Source organism: Schistocerca serialis, chromosome 7, assembly GCF_023864345.2.
Source record: "Schistocerca serialis cubense isolate TAMUIC-IGC-003099 chromosome 7, iqSchSeri2.2, whole genome shotgun sequence".
Lineage (NCBI taxonomy): Eukaryota > Metazoa > Arthropoda > Insecta > Orthoptera > Acrididae > Schistocerca > Schistocerca serialis.
This window is the reverse complement of record NC_064644.1, coordinates 563,572,999-563,597,410: the sequence shown is the minus strand read 5'-3', so window position 1 is coordinate 563,597,410 and position 24,412 is coordinate 563,572,999. Positions and strand designations below refer to the sequence as shown.

General features: G+C 40.5%; 1 protein-coding gene across 4 annotated transcripts in view; it reads left to right on the top strand.

Moving 5' to 3' along the window:
* The window catches only part of LOC126412775 (protein broad-minded-like), a 273,178-nt gene that overhangs the window by 111,807 nt on the left and 136,959 nt on the right, over positions 1 to 24,412 (top strand). For all 4 annotated transcript variants that reach the window (XM_050082544.1, XM_050082542.1, XM_050082545.1 and 1 more), the window contains exon 3: positions 15,159 to 15,361. In XM_050082544.1, coding sequence (XP_049938501.1) covers positions 15,159 to 15,361 — 203 coding nt within the window. The remainder of the gene's footprint in view (positions 1 to 15,158; positions 15,362 to 24,412) is intronic.

The window sequence follows — 24,412 nt, the reverse complement described above, 5'->3', positions numbered from 1 at the left end:
TAGAATATTGGGAAAAAGCAGTCAGTCTACAAAAGAGGTTGGTTACAAATCATGTGGAATATTGCTGAAGTGCGTGGGACCCACACCACATAGGGCTAACAGGTGATATTGAATTCATACAGAGAAGAGCAGCACAAATGGTCACAGGTTTGTTTAATCCATGGGAGGGTGACACAGAGATACTGAAAGAATTGAAATGGCAGATTCTCGAAGGCAGATATAAACTATCTTGAGAAAGTCTATTAACAAAGTTTCAAGAACCAGCTTTAAATAATTTGTAAAGTCAGCACTTGGTTGCTCGTGATATAAGCTTGGATTTAAAATGTCGCAACATCCCAAAGTAGCATTGGTTAGAAGCACTTATGTGAGTCATAATTTCAGTAAAGACGGTGACATTTGCTTCTACCTTCGAGCCCAGATAGGTGAAACATTCCACTCACTCAAATGTCATTCCATCAAGGGTTATTGTGGGCTGTAAGGGTTGGTTAGTGCCATTACACATATACTTCATCTTTCCTTCATTAATTCTCGGATCCATCTTCTCTGCACTCAGTTGCTGAAAATGCACTTTGTAGATCTCTAAATGTTCTGCTCATTAAATCCAAGTCATCTGCATATCCCAGCAATTGTACAGAATTATAGTAGATAGTTCCTCTTGTCTGAATACCCAATTTGCATACCACTTTTTCAGGTGCCTGGTTGAAAAGTTGGCAGGAAAGCCCATCTCTTTGCCTTAGTCCAGTTCGAATGGGAAACTGAGTTGATAGCCTTGACTGCACTTGCACAGTACACTGAGGATACTTTAGGGTGACCTCTATTAAACGCACCAATTTTTCAGTCACTCGAAATTCTTGCATTGCTTCAGAAATTTTAGCCCAGTTTATTGTGTCATATGCAGATTTAAAGTCAATGAAATGATGGTGCGCACCAAAATTGAATTCATTGGTCTTTTCTGCTATTTGTGAGAGAGTAAATACCTGTTTTATAGTTGACTTTCCTGGTCTGAACCCACATTTATAGCTTCCCGTAATATCTTCTGCTATCAGCAAAAGCCTACTAAACAGGATATTTGATAGTACTTTATATATAATATTTAAAAGTGTTATGCCTCTGTAGTTGCTGCATTCAAGTAGGTCTCCTTTCTTATGCACCAGACACAATATTCCTACAGTCCATTCTTCTGGTAATTCTTCCTTTTCCCAGATGAGTCACACAATCTTATAGGTCCTATGATTTAGCTCAATTCCTCCAGCTTTCAATATTTCACATGTTATATTGTCAGTCCCTTCTGCTTTATTGTTCTTCAATTGGGCAATTACTTTGCTCACTTCTCCTTGGGAAGGGGGAAGGACTATGGCATCAACTTCTGGAGTGACTGGGATATCTTCATTAATGGACTCTGAAGCATCCAACAATTCACTGAAATACTCTACCCAACATTCCAATACGTCTTTACCATTGGTTAGTTGTGCCCCATTTTTACTTTTACACAGGTTGATGTGCGGCTTAAATGCTCCTCTTTCACTATTAATTTTCTGATAAAATTTTCTAACATCATTTGTTTTTCCAGTTGTCTCCAGTTCTTCAATCTGCTTTCTTTTCCAGTCCCTTTTCTTTCTCTGATGCAGTTTCTTCTCTTCTTTCCTTTTATCTTGATAATTTCTTACCACTAAGTGAGTACATGATTTCTCAAGCATTTTCCTGTATGCCAGATTTTTCTCCTGACTTATTCTCGTACATTCTTCAGCAAACCAGGAATTCCTTGATTGTTTTCCTTCTTTCCCTAGCACTTCTTCTGCTGCTTTAATGACTGCATCCCTGCAAGAGTTCCTTTCCTGATCCAGGTACCGGAGTATAATGCAAGATTCTCAGCAACCTGCTCCAAGTACATTTTAGAGATGTCTTCATTTTTTAAATTCGATACCATGTACTTACTTTGAGGTGTTCCTTTGACTTGTCTTGCTTTGGATATTCAAGCTCTTGATTTCGCAATTACGAGGTAGTGGTCTGAATTTACATTAACTCCTCTGTAAGTTCGTACATCTAGTAAGTTTGAGGAATGCCTGCCATCAATAATTACATGATGAATTTGGTTGAAGGTATGCTGATCAGGGCTACACCATGTTGCTTTATGAACCCTTTTGTGTGGGAACTTAGTGCTACCTATAGCCATGTTATGTGACAGTGCAAACTGAATGACTCTGTGGCCATTGTCATTTATGTATTCGCAGAGGCTGTGCTTTCCTGTTGCTGGGAGGTAATGTTCTTCTTTACCAATCTGTGCATTGAGGTCTCCAATAATTATTTTAGTGTCATACACAGGGCATCTGCCATAAGTTCTCTCGAGGTTCTCAAAGAGGGTGTCTTTATCCTGGTCATCTGATACTTCTGTGGGTGCATGTATATTGATAAATGAGTAGTTTGAGATTCGAGTACTCAGTCTCATATGTGATCCTAGATGTTATTCCAGTGAATCCACTCACTAGGTGTTAAAATTTTTGTCTTACCATGAACCCTGTACCAAATTCATGGTGTCTCTCTGAACCATGGTAGAAAATTATCCAGCTTTCCATGTCAAGCACTCCGTGTCCAGTCCATCGTATTTCCTGTAGGGCAATTATGCCTGCTTTGGTTTTATTGAGTTGATCTAGCAGTGACCTCAGGGCCCCCACACTGTACAATGATTGTACATTCCAGGTTCCAATAAACACATCATTTTTTCATTTTCATTTGCCTTTAACAGTGCCATGTCGTCATCCATAAATCTGTCTGGCTTCTTTACTCTGAGGTTTCTGAACAAGAATTTTTTTAAAGGAAGGGGTTGTTAGCCACTTCCCCAATCCCCAACTTGGAGGACCAGGATTTGTGGGAGCTTTACTCCTTTAGAAAAGCTGCTTCACTATGCCTGTCTTCAGAAAAAATTGTACACTTCGCAAAATGGAGAAATGTAGTATCCTATAACTCTAATCTCAATGAGTCACTGTTGGAACCAGCCAACTAATACACATACCTTGGTGTAAAACTTTATAAGGATATCAAACGGAGTGATGACATAGGTTCAATTGTGGGTAAAGCAGGTGGTAGACTTCGAATTATTGCTAGAATACTGGGAAAAAGCAGTCAGTCTACAAATGATCTTGGTTACAAATCATGTAGAATATTGCTCAGGTGTGTGGGACCCATACCACATAGGACTAACAGGTGATATTGAATTCATACACAGAAGAGCAGCACAAATGGTCACAGGTTTGTTTAATCCATGGGATGGTGACACAGAGATACTGAAGAAATGGAAATGGCAGACTCTTGAAGACAGATGTAAATTATCTTGAGAAAGTCTATTAACAAAGTTTCAAGAACCAGCTTTAAATGATTACTCTAGGAATATACTACAACACCCTACATATCACTCACACACAGGTCATGACGGTAAAATTAGAATAATTAATGCATGCACAGAGGCATTCAAACAATCATTCTTCCCATGCCTCATATGTGAATGGAACAGGAAGAAACCCTAATATCTGGTACAATGGGATGTATCCCTCTGCCATGCACCTCACAGTGGTTTTTAGAGTATAGATGTAGATGTAGATGTAGAAGACTTGCTATAATATCCTCTATTAGAGAGTCAGCATAATTCTGCCCACACAAACATTGAAAATTGCAATTCTTATTTAATCAATATTGATCAACAGACCAGTCTACATTAGATGGATTGGGCATATCTTTCACTGCAAAAATTCTATCCTGTCTGCAGTAGTGTATTTCTTTGTCAAGAAATATTCTAAGTAGTAAAGACAATATTCCAGGCAATCAAGTTCTGCTGGATTCATTAGTGGCTGTAGTTCCTGTATAGTATGACATAGTTCAGTATTTTCTTATGAAAATGTGATCTTTGGTCTTTCCATGTCTAAAACACCACAATCTGTAAAATGTAACTGCATTGGTTAGTGGTAAGTGTCACACTATTCACTTTGTTGGTAAAAGGGTGGAAAAGTGATGGATGTGGATGGCATGCAAGATGTACCAATTCCATTTTTTAACACTTGCACTGCTGGTAATGTTGCTGCCTTTAACTCTTGAAAACCCCATGCAGTTTGCATTAGCAGTTGTTGTAGTTGCTCCCTGGTTGTAAACCCCCATTCTTGCCCAATGACAAGTGTTCAAATTCTGACCTGCATGCATCACAGGGCCCAAGTTGTCACCACTTTTGAAGAGGTCATCTACATTCAAAACCAATGGAGAATCACCCCTGTTAGTTCAACTGCCTGAGATAAGTTGCAGAACACACACCAGAGTAGTGTGCAAGGTGTCATCAAGTAAGCAATCCAACCCAAGTACAATTTTTGCTGTGTCAGAGCACAGCCAGTTACTAACAGTCTGAAGAGTCAACAGCCTAAATCAAATCCATAGTGGTAACCAAATGAATAGACAGATCAGCAAGCATTTCCACTGCATAAACACTGCTTCTGAATTATAACTGACTCAGATTGGATATAGGCCAGCTTATAAGCAGGATTCTGTTAGGCATGGTCCTCCTGCTTAGCTGGGTGGTAATGTGCTCACCTCCCATGCAAGCGGGCCTGGGTTTGATTCCCGGCTGGGTTGGAGGTTTTCTCCTCTCGGGGACTGGGTGTTGTGTTGTACTCATCATCATTTCATTCTCATCACCGGCACACAAGTCGCCCAATGTGGCGTCGACTAAAATAAGACTTGCACTTGGCGGCCGAACTTCCCCGGATGGGGCCTCCCGGCCAACGATGCCATAAGCTCATTTCATTTGGTAGGCATGGCCTTGTAAGAGGATGCTCCTGGTGAAATCTGCATGTGGCCCCATGGCAGTCAACAGTAATGTGGCACAGCTATTTGGCTTCTATAATGATGTCATGTGGCAACACTACATCTACCAGCTTAATAAAAACCAAATTTCATTTACGCCAATCTCATCAACGTGCTGGGTGAGCATCTTTCACTCTTCCCTGGAAAAAAAAGACCAGTAAATAATTTACAGAAACATAAAAGGGGGGCAGCAAGTTTCCATCTAGAGAGCTTTGTAGACCTGTGTCTCAGGGTATTCATGTGACTGAGCAAGCACTGAGGTTATAGCTATTGTGAGGAGAATACTGACTGCTCCAGGGCATTATGTATGAACAGTGAAGATTCCTGTATCCATGTATCCATTTTTTTCTTCAAGGTTGTCATGGTGTCAATGAAGAAAAACTGAAACAGCAGATTGAAAAATAATTGAAATGTAGGTAGAATCAAGCAATGGAAACAATATAAGGAAAAGATAGAGTGCTGCTCATTGTGAAGATGACCTGTTGAGTTGCAGACAGGCACACCAAAAGGACAGTTACACATTAAGGTTGCAGGACCCAAAGCCTTCTTTGGAAAATTAAACACATACACATTCATTCACACAAGCAGACACACCTCACACACAAATAACTGGCATATACAGCAGCTTGGACCGGTATACATCTGTCACATGGAACGGAAATAGCAATCTGAAGGGGATGACAAGGAGAAGGGATGGATAGCGGGGTACGGCAGAGGGGAGGGATGGGGAGAGGGAAGCACTTTCTTGCAGGGAGTGCAGGGACTCGATTACCAACAGGTGCAGTTTTAGGAGGATGTGGGGCAGTGAAGTGAGAAAGGAGGGGGGGGGGGGGGGGAGGAAGTGGTGAGTGAAAAAGGAGAGGGTTGGCAGTGGGAAAGATAGGAGGGTGTGTTGACAGAGAATAGCACAGAAAGACATTGAGGGAAGAAGAAATGAGAGGAAGTGATAGGACAGAGGGGGCAGAAACTGTTGGGTGGAGGTATAGGAACAGTAGGTTTCTGTAGGTTGAGGCTGAGATAATTTCAGGAGCGCAGAATGTGTTGCAAGGATAAATCCCATGTCCACAGTTCAGAAAAGCTGATGGTGGAGGGGAGAGTCCAGAGGCTTGGGTAGTGATACAGCCATTGAAACCAAGCATGTTATATTCTGCTGCATGTTCTGCTCAAGGTGTTCTACTTTGCTCTTGGCCACAGCTTAGTGGTGGCCGTTCATACTGGTGGACATCTGGTTGGCAGTCATGCCAATATAAAAAGCTGTGCAATGATTGCAGCAGAACTAGTATACACAGTGTGTCCCAGACCCATTAAGACTGCTTGTGTAAAATTCTTAACTCCAATGCTATCTCTGGATGAGGTGTGGCATTACAATTCATGAAGTTTCAACAGCCTTGGAGAAGGTCAGAGCACTAGCATTGCTGCAGTAGGTGTCCTGGTCGCAAATGTAACAGTATGTGTCCGACATTTATCAGAAAATGGTGATGGAGTAGTGAGGCAACATCAAGTTTCGTGTTACGTTTTGTGTTTGAGGTTGAGAATTCATTGAATTCAGCTAGAATACTGAGAGGCAGGTTCCTGATCACTTTGCCTCAACAAAGCCCCGCCTCACAAAATGAAGATCAATCACAATTTTCTGGCCAGCAACTGGATCACAGTGCTGATCACTCACTACAGTCACCAAAATTGAACCCTGCCAAATTTGTGCTGTTCCCCAAATTGAAGCTGGCACTGTTACAATGCAGTGAAGGACATACAAGAAAATTGTACTGCAGTACTAAATGAAGTTCCAAAAACGGACTGCAGTGACTGTTTGAAAACACTTTTAAAACAATTTCAGCTGTGTGCTGGGTCAGGGGGAGACTAGTGGATTTTATTCTTAATAGCCTCGGTCATAAAGGAACTAACTGTGTATGACATGGCTGCTTCAATGGCTCGGACTCTGTGGGGTACGATAAGCCTGTGCCAGGACTGGACAGATCTTGCACCCAGGTGTTCCACAGGGATAATATCCTAGTGGCAAGGGGTTGGATGGTGAGTGGTGGTGGAAGGATTGGAAGTGTCTGGAGAAATGGCATGGGACATCTATTTGCAGACTATGTCTAGGGGATACTGTCTGTCTGTCAAGGGCTTGGTGCAACTGTCAGCATTCTGCGCAAGAGAGCTCTTGTTACTGCAGATATGAAATCTCCAGGTAGCCAGGCTGTTTTGGAGGGATGTTTAGGTGTGAAAGGGATGACAGCTGTTGATATGCAAGTACTATTGGTGGTTGTGGGGCTTAATGTGGACAGAGTTGTGGATGGAGCCATCAGAGAGAAGGAGGTCAATGTCCAGGAAAGTGACATGCTGGGTTGAAGAGGTCTAGATGAAATGGACAGGAGAGAAGGAGTTGAGCTTGTGAAGGAATGGGGATCAGGTGTCTTGGCCAGGATTCCCGATAATGAAGATATGATTAGTGAATCAGAACCATACTATTAGGGTTTGGCATTTTGGGAAACTAGATGGCCCATAAACAAGTTGGTATAGGATGAAGCTATGCATGTGCCCATGGCTGTGCCGTGGATTTGATTGTGTATCTTCCCTTCAAAGAAGAAGTATTTGTGAGCTAGAAAAAAGTTAGTATGGTGTATAAGGAATGAGGTGATGTGTTTAGATTATGAAGGTATTGGGAAAGGTAGTGTTCAATAGAGGTAAGACCATAGGCATGACAGATGGTGATGAGTAGGGAGGTGCCATTAACAGTGGCGAGTAGGGATCCAGGAGACATAGGGATGGGGATGTTGGAGAGTCAGTGAAGGAAGTGGTTGGTATCATTGAAATGGGAGGTTTCATTATGGGCAACTGGTTGGAGACATTGATCAATGAGTGCCAAAATTCTTTTAGTGGAGGCACAATAACTAGTTACAGTGGGGCATCCAGGATAGTTGAGTTTGTGGATTTTGAGGATCGTGTGGGTGTGTGGGCTATCATACATGTGAGGCGGGAAATTGATACAGGGGAGAGATGTTCTAGGAAGGCCCTAAGGCTTTATACAGGGGTTGGAAGCTATGTTGGACTTCTTGGATAAGATCACTGTGGCAGATGTTATAGGTAGAGGAGTCAGATAATTGCCAGAGACCTCCTGCCAGGTAGTTACTGCAGTTCATGACAGTGGTGGAACATCTGTATGCAGGTAGGATGATTAGGTCAACATTTGTTTTGAAGTTATGTATGGCTGTCATTTCTTCTTCTGAAAGGTTGATGTTCTGATGAAAGGATGTTGGGGATGATTGTGAGGCCAAGTTGGAGGTAAGGAATTCCTGGAAGGTGACCAGAAGGTGGTTAGGTGGGAGAGGGGAAAGATGATGATCAGATAGTGGTATGAACTGGGGGAGATAGTGTTCAGTATTGAGATTCGGTTGGCTTTGATTGGGGAGAGTGATGGCAAAGAAGTTTTTCCATTGCAGGGGTCTTTCACATCATCATTATCATCATCATCATCTGTGTTCTGCTAAAAGGCAGATATTCACATGGTAGTTCTCCAGGCTGTCCCATCTTCTGCCATCCTCTTCAGGTCTGCATAATTTCCTCTTCCCTTTATGTCATCTTGTATCTCCTTCTTCCTCCCAGTCTTCTCCCACAAATCAATCCTTCCAAAGCATCTGCTAGCAAGTGCTCCCTTCTCAATGAATGTCCCAACTAGTTCTTTTTCCTTTCTCTTACAACCTTCAGCAGACATCTCCTCTCACCCACCCTTTCCAGTACTCTTTCATTACTCACTCTTTCCATCCAGCTTATTCTCTCCATTCTCCTCCACATCCACATCTCAAATGCTTCTAACCTTTTTTCATCCTTTTATCTCAGCATCCATGTTTCTGCCCCATATAGTGACACAATCCAGACAAAACATTTGCCAAGCCTATTCCTTAGTCCTTTATCTAATTTGCCACATAAGAGTCTACTCTTTCTGTTGAATGCCTCCTTCACTATGGCAATTCGAGTTTTCACCTCCTGGTGACATCTCAAGTCTTCAGTTATTGTGCTCCCAAGATATTTAAATGCTCTTACTTGGCTAAAGGTAGATTGTCCTATTTTAATATTGGATAGTCTGCATCTTGTACTGATGACCATACTCTTTGTTTTTGCAGTGTTTATTTGCATCCCATATTCCACACAAGCTTCATTCAGATCTTTCAGCATGTTATTCACTGTCCGCTCACTTTCTGCCACTTATACCATGTCATCAGCAAATCTTATACACACTACATATTCCTTTTTTCCCACCTAGGCCTTTCGCAATAATCCCTTCAATGTATGCATTAAACAACAGTGGGGAAAGACAACAACCTTGTCTAACACTTCGTCCAATGCTGCTTCCTTCTGAAATTTCAGTTCCAATCTTTATCCTTACTTTCTGGTGTAAATATAGATTCTGTATCAGTGATCTCTCTTTCCAGTCTACTCCTTTCCTCTTCAAAATATCTATCAGCTTGTTCCACTGAACTCTGTCAAAAGCCTTGTCTAAATCTATAAAAACAGCAAAGATTTCTCTACCCTTTTCCATATATCTTTCCCCTATAGTTCTTAGCAGGCCAATAGCATCTCTTGTTCCTTTTCCTCTTCTAAATCCGAACTGCTCCTCTGCAATCCCTCTATCCAGCTTTCCATATAACCTTCTATTCAACACTCTCAGCAAGACTTTAGCTGCATGCGAAATTAGACTGATGGTCCTATGCTCTTCACATTTTTTAGTGTTTCTCTTTTTTCTCTATTGGTATCATAACTGTTGCAAGGAAGTCCTCAGGCCATTCCCCTTTGTCATATATCTTGTTACAGACATAGACTATTTCTTTTCTTGCCTTGTTTCCCAGACTCTTCAACAGTTCTGCTGGCAAATCATCAATTCCACATGCCTTCCTGTTCTTCATCTCCTTCAGCACCTTTTCTACTTCTGCTTCCAAGATGGTGAATCCCTTTTCATCTTCCAGCACATATTGCTCCTCTTCAACCTTATTTTCATTTTGTATTTCATCCCCCTTGTACAGACATTCAGTGTATTCTTGCCATCTGTTCAAAACCTTCTGTAGTTGTTCTGCAAGAGTACCATCCGCTCTTTCTATTTCCATGTTATTCCTCTTTCTTTTACATTCAAAAATTATCTCACTAGCCAGTCTATACATCATTTCATACTTTCTCTCTTTCTCCATTTTCTCTATTTCGTTGCATTTCTGTTTCATCCATTTTTCCCTTGCTTCTTCAGTTTCTCTTCTTAGTTCATTATTCAGTTTCCTGTACCTCTTTTTGCATTCTTCAGTTTCTACACTTTTCCACTTTTTTCCGCTCTTCCATCTTTTTCAATGTGTTTTCTGTTATCCATTCTTTCCTGGTACTTTGGGATACTCTAATTCCTAGTACTTCTTTGGCAGAGTCCATGAGTCCTTCCCTCATTTTTATCCATTTGTCATTAACACTTTCATCAACACTACCTCTTTCCCATTTTTCCATAAATCTGTTTTCCAAATCTGATGCCTTTCCTACCTCTTTGAGTCTTTCTGTGTTTAGTCTTTCTTTTGCTTTACCTCTCCAGACTTTTTTCAAATTCACTTGTATTTCTCCCACTACTAGGTTGTGGTATGAATTTATATCTGCTCCTGGATAAGCTTTGGCATTCTTCTAACAGTTCCTAAACCTTTTTTGTATCAGGATGTAGTCCAACTGATATCTTTCCCTATTAAAATTTGATATCCATGTGTAACATCTCCTTTTGTGGTGTTCAAATAATGTGTTCCCCACTGCTAATGAATTTTCCTTACAGAAACTAATTAGTCATTCACCTCTCTCATTTCCTATTCCTAATCCAAATTTTTCTACTGTATCTTCATCTCTTCCTTCACAAATCCAAAATAATTAAAGTCATGTGCAGAGCTAAAGGTGAGACATTTGGATAGGACTGAATCTTCCACACAGCAGAAGGTTTTGCTGCAAAGACTAACAATAATAGTATGGGAATGTTTCAGCTTTGGATTTGGTGGAGTGTTGGTAGGGAGTTTTGGGGGATACAGAAAGGAAAAAAAGGTCAGTGAGGCAGGCTCAGGGTGCTGTGAGGAGTTAACAAGGAGGAATGCTGTGGTTGGGGAAGGAGTGGGATAGTGGTACCCTGAAATGCCAGTAAGATGTCAGCAGGTTGGATAAATTATGAAGGATGTGTCTGGAATGCTCCTCCAGGTGCTGGATAGCAAGGGCTTCAATTTCAGATATGTGTTGTATGTAGTAGGTATTGCACAGTAGCAGTATCTTGCAGAGGGAGCAGATGTGGTTCTGGGATGCCTGTGCAATGGAGATGCATTTTTGCAGTACCAGGCTTTTGTGGGATGGGGACTGGCAGAATCTGAAAAGGCAACAATCATTGTGAAAGGAGGATTGGGATCCAAAGAAATGAATTTTTATGGTTAGGTCATTTTGAGAAATTCCATTATTTAGGCAGCATTTAAGAAACAGGGCATGGGACTGGGTTTAAATAGGGAAAGTGATACTTTTCTGAACTGGTGCAGAAATATGGCCCAGGAGTCTGTTGTTGCAGCAGTGCTATAGGTGAAACGGGAATGACATGAAAGTGGGCAAAGGAAGGTGTTAGATGGTCGTGAGGGAACTATGGCATAACTGCAGTGAGAAGAACTGCCTTGCTGATTATCCTGAGGGTCCTACCAAGGCCTCTGCAAACAGCCACTATCCCCCAGACCTAGACCACAAATAGATCTCCTGTCCCATTTACCCACACATCCCCAATCCTTTCACAACCCCAAAGAAGCATTATGATAGGAGTGCCCCTTTCACCACCAAGTGCCACACCAGATTCAAACAACTGAACCACATCCTTTGCCAGGCTGACTATCATCATGCCCTGAAATAAGGTAGACCCTTCCCAAGATCCTCCCCAAAATCCTTCCCACCCCTCCTAAAGTGGTGTTCCGTCACCACCCCAACCTCCACAACATCCTAGTCCATTCCTATGGCACTCCCAAACCCAGTCCTTTGCCACGGGCACCTCTGCTGCAATCACTCTACAGCTTCTTATTTGGTATAATTACCAACCAGCTGTCCACCAGTATGAACAGCTGCCATCAAACAGTGGCCGAGATCACGGTATGCCACCCTGTGGCACAACATACAGCTGAACATAATGTGCTTTTTTCAATGGCTGCTTCACAACTTGAGCCAGTTGGATTCTCCCTTCCAACACCAGCTTTTCTGAACTGCAGAGATGGGAGTTATCCTTACAACGTATTCTCCACTCTTGAAATTATCCCACCCTCAACCTTCACTATCCTATTGTACCCACACTCTCCACCCAACAATTTCCACTGCCTTCTGTCATATCATCTCCTCCCTGTTCTCATTCTCCCACCCTCTTTGTGTGTCACCCTCTGCCAGTACATCCTCCCAGCTTTCCCCTTGACCATTGCTCTCCATTCCAAAATTAATTTTGTTCTGAACTTTATGTTACAACAAGAGTTTTGATTGAAATAAGCCATCTTGATGATGAAACTGCAAAAACAGGTTAATAATCAATACCATACATAAAAGTGTTAATTACCCATAAGCCAATTAATTTCAGATGTTCCTACCATGTCATGGAAATTACGTTAAGAATTTCTATGGGTTACTTTCCTAAATTTGCCATTAATATAATAGCTACATCTGTTTACATGTCAACAATGTGACTGGAATAGGAAATAATTACTGTTAGTTAACTGAAATGAGCTTTAGCAAAACTAGTTACTTGAAATCATTTAAATTAATTACCAAATTATTCTAATATAATTTAGCAAATCTGGACCTGGTCTTATACTTGAAATTACAGAATGATAGCTATATGTTATGGCATATCACTAACTAACACTAATGATAACTAAGAAAGCAAAAAGAAGTCATTTAAAGAGGCAAATAACAAAACAACATGGGAATGGATCCCAGCTTGCTTTGCTACATAAACCCCTGATTGAATTGACCAGATAGGTATTGAAAACAGCTACCTGGAAAATTCAATGCCCCAAAAAACAAAGCATGAAGAATATACATAAGCTTACACAAAGTATGATACATATATAGAAAACTTTTTTTAACAAAAATACAACATATGCTTTTGACATTAATCTGGTTATTGGAACTGGGCATAAAACCCCAATATTAAGACCTACAGATTGAATATTATACAGTCACATAAAAGATCACACATTGCATTTGAAAAAAAAAAATCATCATAAATCCTGGATGTCCTATTGTAACTGCTACTGGGCCTACACTGAAAGAATTCCGACACTTATTGACCAATGCCTCCAACCAGTTGCCCATAATGTAACCTCCCATGTCAATGATACCCATCAGTTCCTTCATCAACTCTCCACCATCTCACCTCCTGGATCCCTACTCATCACTGTTGATGTGACTTACCTATACACTAATGTTCCTCACATCCATGGTCTTATCCCTATTGAATGCAACCTTCCCCAACATCCTTCAGACTCCAAACATACTACCTCATTCCTCATACACCATACTGACTTTTTCCTAACTCACAAATACTTCCCCTTTGAAGAGAAGATATACAAACAAATCCATGGCACAGCCATGGGCACCCACATAGCTTCCTCCTATGCCAACCTGTTTATGGGCCCTCTAGAGGAGGAGACCTTCCTAGTCTCCCAAAGTGCCAAATTCCTAGTATGGTTCTGGTTCACTGATGATATCTTCATAATCAGGACTCATGGACAATACACTTTATCCTCATTCCTTCACAACCTAAACACCTTCTTTCCCATCTATTTCATCCAGTCCTCTTCAACCCAACATGCCACCTTCCTGGACATTGACTTCCTTCTCTCTTATGGCTTTATCCACACCTCTGCCCACATTAAATCCCCCAACCACCAATTGCAACTGCTGTCATCCCTTCCACAGCAAAAAATGCCTCCAACACAGCGTGCTCTGTAGAGGACATCATATTTGCAGTGATTAGAACTTCCTTGCCTTCCACAGTATACTGAGGGTCTCACCAAGGCCTTCCCAGACAGGCATTACCCCTCAGATGTAGTCTGCAAACAGATATCCCCAATCCTCCCATCCCCCCAAAGATGCAGCTACAAAGGAGTGCCACCTTTGCCATCCATTACCACCCCAGACAGGAACAACTGAACCACATGCTTCATCAGTGCTTTGATTACCTATCACCATGTTCTGAAATAAGGGCATCCTACCCCCCCTAAAGTGGTGTTCTGCCATCCACCCAACACCATCAACTGTCTAGTATACTGCTTTGCCACTCTCAGTCCCAACCCTTAACCTCAGGGAGGAAGACCCAGGTGCAAGAGCTGCCCATTCCACCCATCCAGCACTTCCTATTCCAGTCCTGTCACAGGTTTCTCCTACTCAACCAGAAGCCACACCACCTGTGAAAGCAGCCATATCATACACCAGCTCTGCTGCAATCATTGCACAGCCTTTTGCATTGGTATGACTACCAACCAGCTGTCCACCAATATGAACAGTTGTGGCTGAACTGTGGCCAAGAGCAAAGTAGACCCCTGTGGCACAACATGCAGCTGAACAGAAATTGCTTGATTTCAATCGCTGCTTCACATTCCTGGTCTTTTTGATCCTCAGCTCCACTACCAGCTTTTCTGAACTGCAGAAATGAGTTTTCCTTACAACACATTCTCCACTTCGATAATTATCCCAGCCTCAAACTACAGTAATCTACTGTCTCTCCACCCTCCATCCAACAGTTTCTGCCCCTCTGTCTTGTCACTTCCTCCCTACTCTTGTCCCATCACCCTCTTTGTGTGCCGCCTCTGCCTATGCATCTGCCCATCTGTTCCCTTGCCCTCCCCTTTCCTTTATTGCTCCTCGCTTCCCCGCCAACCCCCCCCCCCCCCCCCCCCTCGCCCCTCCCTCCTCCTGCCCTATTCCATCCTCATGTCCCTGCCACACAGCCTCCCAATGTTGTGCTTGTTAGCAGTTTAATCCCTGCATGCTCCACCAGACAACACTCTTCCCTCTGCCCACGAATATCCTGGCATACCTTGCCTTTCCCCACTTTCTCCAGATTGCTGCTTCTGTTCTACATGACAGCTGGATTCTGGTCTGAGATGCTATAGATGGCAGTCAGCTATGCGTTGGGTATGCTTGCTTGTATGAATAAATATGTGTGTGTGTGTGTGTGCACGAGTGAGACAGAGAGAGAGAGAGAGAATGCCTTTTTAATAAACATATATTTTATTCACTTATTTGTAAGGTACATCTAGCTGATTACTCAGAGATAAGTTTGTGAAATGTGTCAATTACAGGAGCAAAAGGCATCTTGGATGTACCACCAGAAAAATTAGAGACAGTGCCAGAAGATAATGTGTTTCAATACAAGCAAATATCAGAGTTAATTTCTCTAGAGGACAGAACAGAACCTTGGCATAGTTTATGCTTGTGGATATTACAAGGATTAAATGCAAATCTAGACATTTGTTTGCATATAGAAACAAATTTTGGGATAGAGGTAAGACAAATTGTTGTAAGTATTTATGATTTTCCAAGTCTATATTGAATAGAGTGATTTGATTATATTTCATCTTATCATCATTCTTGTAGTGTGCTTATTACACTTAGATGTAGGACAAACATAAACTCAAACTGTTCATATAATTTACATACAGTAGAACATTGATTATTCAAGAACATAAAATGTGTGTTCTTAATTGTCAAGGATGGAATGGGAAGTCCTGGGTTTCTTATTATCTGAGGTTCTTTTTCATCCTACTATTCAACTTTTATAAGATTTGGTGTGATTGTTTTGTAGACATTTATCATATCAGTTCAGTTGTATGTACATGTTCTTAATGACACTTGTTCTCAGAGAAAATTCTGTCATGCTGCCATTCTGCACTGGATGGTAAGACAATGTCTGTACTTACACCAGTATTTTCTGTGGGAAAAATAAATAGTTAAAAAGGAAATATATAGTAGCTTCACTTTTTGAAAAGTTAGAAGCTATAAAATACAATAATATGAAATTGTTATAGCTTTCATGGCCACCTCTTGCTGTATTACCTGTTGAAACTCATTTTCGTATCTTTAGGCAGCAGTTATTTATTAGTTTTTCTGACATTTACCCATAAAAATGGCTAGCACTGTCCAAAATTCACTCCTCTGTTGCTGGTGGCGGACTGAATTCACACATGCACATGGATGTTATATGCACTTGTCACATCAACTTATGTCTTTCAGGTCATTACCACTGTCGATTCCCCTTGTTGCCTGCAACAATAGTTTCCTGCAGCAGGAGAATCTAGACTCCATTTATCTTGAGACTTTTCTGGTTCTTTTGAAACTGTTGTCAAGATTTTGAATTTTTAAGGCTAATCTTCACAAATCGGTAGGCTAGTTCTACTCCACAGCAAGACCCTGCATATAAATGAATTTTATAATGTATAAAATAATGTAAATTTCTGGATGAAAAAGAATGCAAAATAAGGGAAAGGCAATCACTTACCTATAGAAGAAAGAAACATGCAATAGAAAACAGTTAATACAAGCTTTCAAGCTTTTTCTAATATGAGTACATACATTCACATGTGAATGTGCACACTCTTCCAGAAAAAGAAAAAGAGCTTGAGAGCAAGTGTTAACTCTTTTCTATTTAATGTTTCTGTGTGCCACATAACAATTCTCTATAGGTAAGTGATTACCTTTCTCTTAGTCTACAAATTTTAGAATGTGGTCTGTCTCACACAGTTCATACTCCACCAATGTTGATTTCTCCACCTGTTCCAACCTGCAGTGCCATTTATGTTCAGTGATCCTGGTATTGCTGGATCATCTGGTCATTCCAACATAGATGTCTCTATGTGTACATGGCATGTGGTAAACTCCTGATATGGCTAGTGGGTCCCATTTGTCCTTATTGAATCTAAGACCTCTGAAATTCTTGGTTACCATGTTTGCACAATATATGGCCAATTCTATTTGTCACTCTGGGGATGTATGGCAGAAAATTGATGCCTGACATTTCTTTTACTGATGTGTAACTTCACTGGGCATTAAGTTTTGTGAAGCTCCTTATATCCCTGATGGATTACCCATTGTACCTCATAACATTATGAGCATAATGATCACACCTCTTTTGTGGCTCAGTTGGTGACTTGGAAGTTCATGCTGGTATTGGTTTGTATCATTCCTTGTAACCAGCATATCGAGAAAGAGTAGCATTCTTGTATTTTTCTGTCTCCATAGAAAACTGGCACAAAGACTGTTCAGATGTGTTAGGAAGCCATTGAGACATTCTTCACCATGATTCAACATGTCAAATGTGACGTACCTGCACTACTCCATACGTTTACAAGGTATCAAATCCACTGTTTATCTTTCAAAATGCTTAATGAAGAAATTGGTAATACAGTTTCTTTCTACACAATCGATCAACTATAGACCCGTTTTCACTCTGAGATAGTCGCTTGAAAAGACTGGTAATATGATAAAGATATCTACAGTCTGTTCATCAGTTTTCAGTGCGCATACAACAGCATCCACAGGAATAGCCTGTACAGTGCACTGCGTGTCTTCAGAAACCCTGAGAAGCTTGTAATAATGGTGCAAACATGTATTAATGGGTCAAGGGCAGCAGTGCATTTCTGAGGTGTCACTTCAGAAATGTTTGAAACTGAGACAGGTCTTAGGCATGGAGATGTTCTCTCATGTGTTCTGTTCAGTGTCATCTTAGAGAAAGTAATAAGGAAATGTAGGTAACAGGAATGGGCTGGCATACAGATGGATGGTAATTTTAATTGTCGTGCATATACAGTTCGTATAATACTACTAAGTGAATGAAATTATTAGTTGAAAGAAATGTACCAGAAAATGGACACCTACACACAGAAGTTTTGGTTAAAAGTGAATCAAGACAAAACAGAGTAAAAGCAATTAAGAAGAAGACAAGAGCATGGATAATTTTTTGATATAGGTGGCATGAGGCTCAATAGAGTTTGCCACTTCGGATACCTGGGATTTTGGTTTACCAGTAACTACAGCATAGAAGTGAATATCAAGAAAAGAATAGCAGTACAGATGAATTGCATGTATCACTCAGGGAGACACTCAGCTCAAAATCAATATCAGCAAACACTAAGATAAGAATCTGTAACACAAGGAATTGCCCAGCAGTCATGTATGGAAACATGGAACATGATAAAATGTGAGAAGGCAAAAAAATTTATTATGTGAAAGAAGAGCAATGAGGAATATATGGGGACTGATATCAGGTAAAGGAGACTAGAGGAGGAGGAGGAAGATGAAGAATGACAAAATCTACTTCTTGACACAATATCTAATAATCCTACAGAAGTTGAAGAGTAAAAGAATCTAATGGGCAGGCCATGCAGCCCGTATGCCAGCAGAAAGACAGATGAAGAAGACACTTGAAAGGAAACTGAGCACCAGATGCCCCAAAGGATGACCAAGACAGTGGTGGCTGGATAAGCTGGTGAAGGACTTTGCAGCCCTCGGGACTGCAGATATCTGGAAGAACTGAGCACAAAACAGAAAGGAATGAAGGCAGTTTGTGGAAGCAGTGCATGTTTTGCAGGGCATGTGATCATTGGCTATATACTTACACATGTATTTCCTTCTGGCAGCCTGTGTCTACTACATCAGATGGCAGTGAGTTGTGAAGCAGTCATTTATGTCAGTCATGTTGTGCTCAGTGGTATGTTCTGCCACTGGGTGGTCAACTCTGCACTTGACCACAGTTTGGCAGTTGTCTTTCGTTTTGGGTGGGTAGTTGGTTCGTGGTCATGTCAACATAAAAGGATATGCAAAAGTTACAACAGAGCTGGTATATGACATGACTGTTTTTACAGGTGGCACTGTTTCTGACAGGGTGGGATATGACTGTGATGGGATTGGAATAGAATGTACCAGGTGCATGCGTAGGACAGTTCTTGTGTCTTGGTCTTTCACAGAGATATGGTCTATGTGGAAAGGGGTTAGGAGTAGCCTGTGATAATGATAGACCAAGATAATTTGTAGATTGTCTGGGCAGCAGAAACCCACAGTGGGAGAGTTAGGAAGGATTGTGGGTAGGATGTTCCTCATTTTTGGGAGCAGTGATTTGTAGCTAATACTCTGTGAAAGAATGTAGTTAAGTTGCTACGGTACGCGGTGATATTGGGTTATTGGGGTGGTACTTCTTACAAGTACTTAACGGGGCAGTTGTTGGATGAGGGGCATGTGGGAGTATGTCAGGAAAGATCAGTTTATGGAATAGATTTGGAAGCTATAGGGACTCTCTGTGAAGGTCTGGTGACAAGACTGTTTATCACTGCAGATGCACAGACCATGCAAGGCCAGACTATGAAAGGGCCATCTTATTGTAAGAGGGATGTACTGTCAATGATGGGTGGTGTAGCCTTTCAGTGGCTTTCACTAAGTGTTCCTGTTAACAAGTAAACATAACCGTGTGGCATTTAGACTAGTCATAGGAGATTTAAAGAAACTGGTGGGTTATATTACTCTAGCCACCACAAAGAGTAAGAGGAAGAAAGGAGAAAAAATATTGCTCGTAGAATATATATGGCAAAATTAAAGTAGTGGGATACTGAACTGATCAGTACATTCTATTTCATGTTTATAACAAAAGGCACTGGATATTTTCACAACTAGGACTTGGGGGTAGGAACCAGATGTCAAGAGTTCTGAAGGAGCCTCTTAAGTGGAGCATATAGTGCCCAGCAGCATGTTCTGCTGCTGGGTGGTGTTGGTCATAATTTTGTGGTGACCATTCAGGCTGAAAGCTGGTTCATAGCCTGCAGCAATAAATACAAATATAAAACACTGAAAAGCTTATTCATACCCTCTTTAACTCAAAAAACAGTGCATCACCATACAAACTAATACAGTTGGTCCACAGCAAACACTAGTATCATTAAATTTTAAACAAGCAAAGATTACCTTCTAGCCATCCACTACATACACTAAATTAAACATTGTTTTTGTAATTTCTGGATAACAATTTAAAATGCAGTCAATGCAAAAATAAACTAACCAAGATTGCAGTTCACCATGTTTTAGTCTTAGAGATACCTCTCATTGAACGTATTCACAGCTGCAAATATGGACCACCATCAGCTTTAGAATGGAGTGACGACAATGAAATTTTGTGCCAGACCGCATCTCAAATCCAAATTTCGTGCTTATCGCAAGTGGTCGTCTTACCATTTGGCTATCCGTGCATGACTCATAGCCAGACCCCAACTTCCATATGTCATCATCCATGAATCTCCAACCTGTACTCGTACATCCAATATGTATATTCCCATACAGGTGAGACATTTTATTTGAAAGTCACTTGCCCTGTCGTGGTGGATAAATATGATATTGCTGTGCTTTTGTTATTCCGAATTACAATACAAAGATCCTTTGGACATGTGTACATGACCAAAGGAACCTGGCATCATAATTTGGAATAACACTGCACTGCAATATTGTATTTATCTGCCACAACTGGGCAGACAACTTTCAAGTAAAATGTCTCACCTGTACCGGAATATATATATATGGTGTCCCATTTATCTTGAACACGCTAAATAACTGTTTGTCCAGATGCAAATTACAAAATGTTTCAAGCAAATGTTCTTTAGCTGTCAGGGGGACATCAATCAGCATGATTGCCTTCATTGTAGCTTTGTTTTTTTATGAAGATATGAACAGTGGTATGACTTTTTTAAATGGTGCCTTGTATTTTTTATTCAGTAATTCATTTCCTCTCCTAAAGACCTATTCAAAAATGTATCACAGTGCACCATTCACTGAAATACAACGTTATTAATTACATAACACAACACTGACTTTGAGCCTGGGATCACAAACACGTCCACTTGCTGCAGTTGTCAGAAAACAAATGAAAACCAAGTAAAAACATAATGCAAAATTGACTTTGTCTCTCCTGTACCATTGCCCAAGAGCAGAACATTCAAAGGTGCTCACTGGAGTTGGAATATTGTGATAGACAACGTCTTTAATGCATTCCCATGGAACTGATGAAGTAAGGGCCAATAATTGTAGTGTCAGATGTTAACTGTCCATAGACGCTGATGTTTCACCTGTCTAAGCCATCATGGGTTGTCGCTGGACCAATAATGCGTGTTCCTTGTATTTACCTGACCTTTGTTTGTGAAGGAACATTGATCAGTAAATAGAACACTGAAAAAGAAGTTCTGGTTGGCAAGAATTTGCCGCTGTGCACACTCACAGAACTGTACACGATTCTGGAAATCATTCCCATGCAATTCTTGATGCAGGTGTACATGGTAAGGATGGAACCAGTGATGTGTAAGAATACGATGTACAGTGGTTTTAGGAATGCTAATCTCATGTTCAGGCTGTCATGTGCTCACATGTGGATTCATAGCAATGGAAGTGAGAACAGTAACTTTGGTAGCTTCGTCTGTGCGAGTGCTACATCGATTGCGTTGTCATGGGTTGAAACTTCCTGTTTCCTGAAGCATCACAACAATATGAGAAAACATCCATTGGGAAGGTGTAGCATTTCGCCTACCTTCAACAACAACAACAACAACAACAATAAAAGAAATGTTATGTTGATGCAGTTTTTAGGAAGGACAGCCTTCACTGTATGCCTACTCTACACAACAGTACTTAAAAGGACTAAACTACTGTACTAAATATACCCATACATAAGAAAACAGTATTGCAGTTACTGTTCTGCTAACTTACATTCCCCATAGATGAGTAGCATTTCTACCTTCTCTTCATTTGTGTGCATTCTACTCACACAACTCTTCAACTGATGATGGTTGATGGAATGACAGGTGTGCACTCTACTTATGTTTACATTTGTCCTCTGTCAACGTCAGCACATGGATGTGTTCCATTACCCTGAGTACCCGCACTAAGCACTGGGTGTGTCAACATCAATGTTGTGTTATGTAATTAATAATGTTGTGTTTCAGTGAATGGTACACTGTGATACATTTTTGAATAGGTCTTTAGGAGACAAAATGAATTACTGAATAAAAAATATAGCGTGCCATTTAAAAAGGTCATACTACTGTTCATATCTTTGTAAAAAACAAAGCTTCAACAAAGGCAATCATGCTGATTGATGTCCCCCTGACAGCTAAAGAATATTTTCTTGAAACATTTTGTAATTTGCATCTGGAAAAACAGTTATTTAGGGTGGTCAAGATAAATGGGTCACTCTGTATAATGGATGTACGAGTACAGGTTAGAGACACATGGTTGATGCCACATGGGAGTTTGGGTCTGGCCATGAGTCCTGCATGGATAGCCAAATGGTAAGGTGACCACTCACGATAAGTGGGAAGTATTGGTTCGATTCCCAGTCTGGCAAAAATTTTCATTGTCATCATTCCATTGTACTGCTGATGGTTGTCCAAATTCACAATTGTGAATACATTTAATGTATTTCATGATGGCTGTAGTCACAGCAGTGCCTGTTCCTTTGGACATGCTTGCATGTGCAAAGGAACTTTGCAATTCAGAATAAGACAGACACTGCAGTATAATACCTCTCATTGTGTTGAGCTAAAGAATTGTGTGTCTGCTTATTTCATATATTTGCTCTCCCTGTTGTCATATGAAATTATCTTCTGCAGCAGTGACACTATAATAAGTAAATTATTTATTCAGTAGAGTCAAGCAGAAAAAAATGTTGTAAAATAGATAGCTGAACAACTAGCATAAGTTTTATTACGGCTCTCAGCATTCTTACACTCACTTTCCAGTGAATTTACTCCTTAATTTTGTTGTTGTTGATAGTAAAAAGCAGTTACAAATGAACTGTGATATGCAAAATTGTAATACCAAACACAAATGTGTTTTTCATGTAGACTTCCTACATGTATAGGGTTCTAAGTGGAGTTATTTATTCTGGGGCAAAGATACTAAACAAGCTCCAGCTAGTGTAAAACAAGGCAATTGGTAATTCCCAGAAATATAATGTTGGAATGGGGGCAGGGAAGGGAATAGGTGGGTGGAGGGCAGGGTCTAGCAAAGGTTGAGGCCAGACAGGTCATGGGGACAAAGGATATGTTGTAGGGAGGGTTACCACCCACAAAATTAAGAAAGGCTGGTGATGGTAGGAAGAATCCAGATGACACAGGCTATGATCAGTCATTAAAGTAAAACTTAACTTGTTGGGTGATGTGTTCTGCAGCTGCATGGCCCAGCTGTCTCTTGGTCACAGTTTGGCGGTGCCCATTCATGCTGTTAGACAGCTTGTTAGTTGTCACATCCATGCAGAAATTGGAAAAAAATCAGCACAGAGTAATGTATCTAAGTGGGAAACAGCTTATTTGACATTTTGAAATATTTGAATACCTCACACATATACATACCTAGAAAATATGCAAAACTTGAGAAATAAGCTAAGGGAAAAAATTAGTTATTAACAGAAGTTGAAGTCATAACAGATGGAATAATTCCAACTTGCTATATCACAACACTCCCATATTGTGTTATATAGACAGATAGCTGATTGTATAATCCATTATACAACAATTAGCTACAAATTTCTTAAAATAAATTGGAAATCAGTTATCAGATTTTTCATATAATCTTAATTTTCAATAATAAACATCAAATTGTAAAGGGGCTGGGGCTGGTCATTGCCCTTCATACTTAAATATACCAATTTGTTTCACATTAAACAATAGAAACTCCAGGCAAGTATATCAACAGTGTAGGAAAAGACAGGCTGCTATTTACTGTAAAGCAGAGCAGACACATTAAGTTGCAGACAGGAACAATTAAAAGACAATTGTGTGTTTGAATGGTGTATATCTCTCTTTTACTGATGAAGGCTGTGGCCAAAAGCTTTATGTGTCTTCTAATTGTGACTGTCTTCAACTTGACATGTCTTCTTTACTGTAAGTAGCAATCTGTCTTTTCCTACATTGTTAATTTTTTACATTACTTTTATGTAGGTATAGACAATAAATTTCTTGGATAAGAACAAAATTTTACAAATGGATAATACTAGCACTTTTTTTTACATCTGTCACTCATGATACATCTTGCCTGCAATACATCTTCTTTCACTAGTACCTCTAATCATAGCATTCAAGTGTCCACGCTATGGTTCATTTCCAGGTGCTCCTAACTGTCTCTATGACTCCACACATGCTCAGGAATTGATTACAAGAAAAGTATATGAAAAAGTATCAAAGTTGTGATCTTTAAAGGCTTTCAATTATTGGTAATCTCTGTTGCAGTTTCCGTGATATGCTGGTTCCAGGTTCATGAGTTAGCGGCCCATACACCCTAGCTCAATGGGAGGGCTGCTCCCTTGACTATAGTCAAGCTCACAGGAGTTTTCAGTTGGGCTTCTCTCCCTTAAGCTTTGAGGGTCCTCCCTTTCTGCAAGGCAGCAGCTACTGGTTTTGGTCTGCCCCTGGTATTTTATTTCATTGGAACCCATCATATCTCGTGAGCATTTTCCTATTCACCACCTGTGGAGGTGCCTGGTGGAGGATCAGTAACCCCTCATGGAAACAACATTTTGAGAACATTCTGA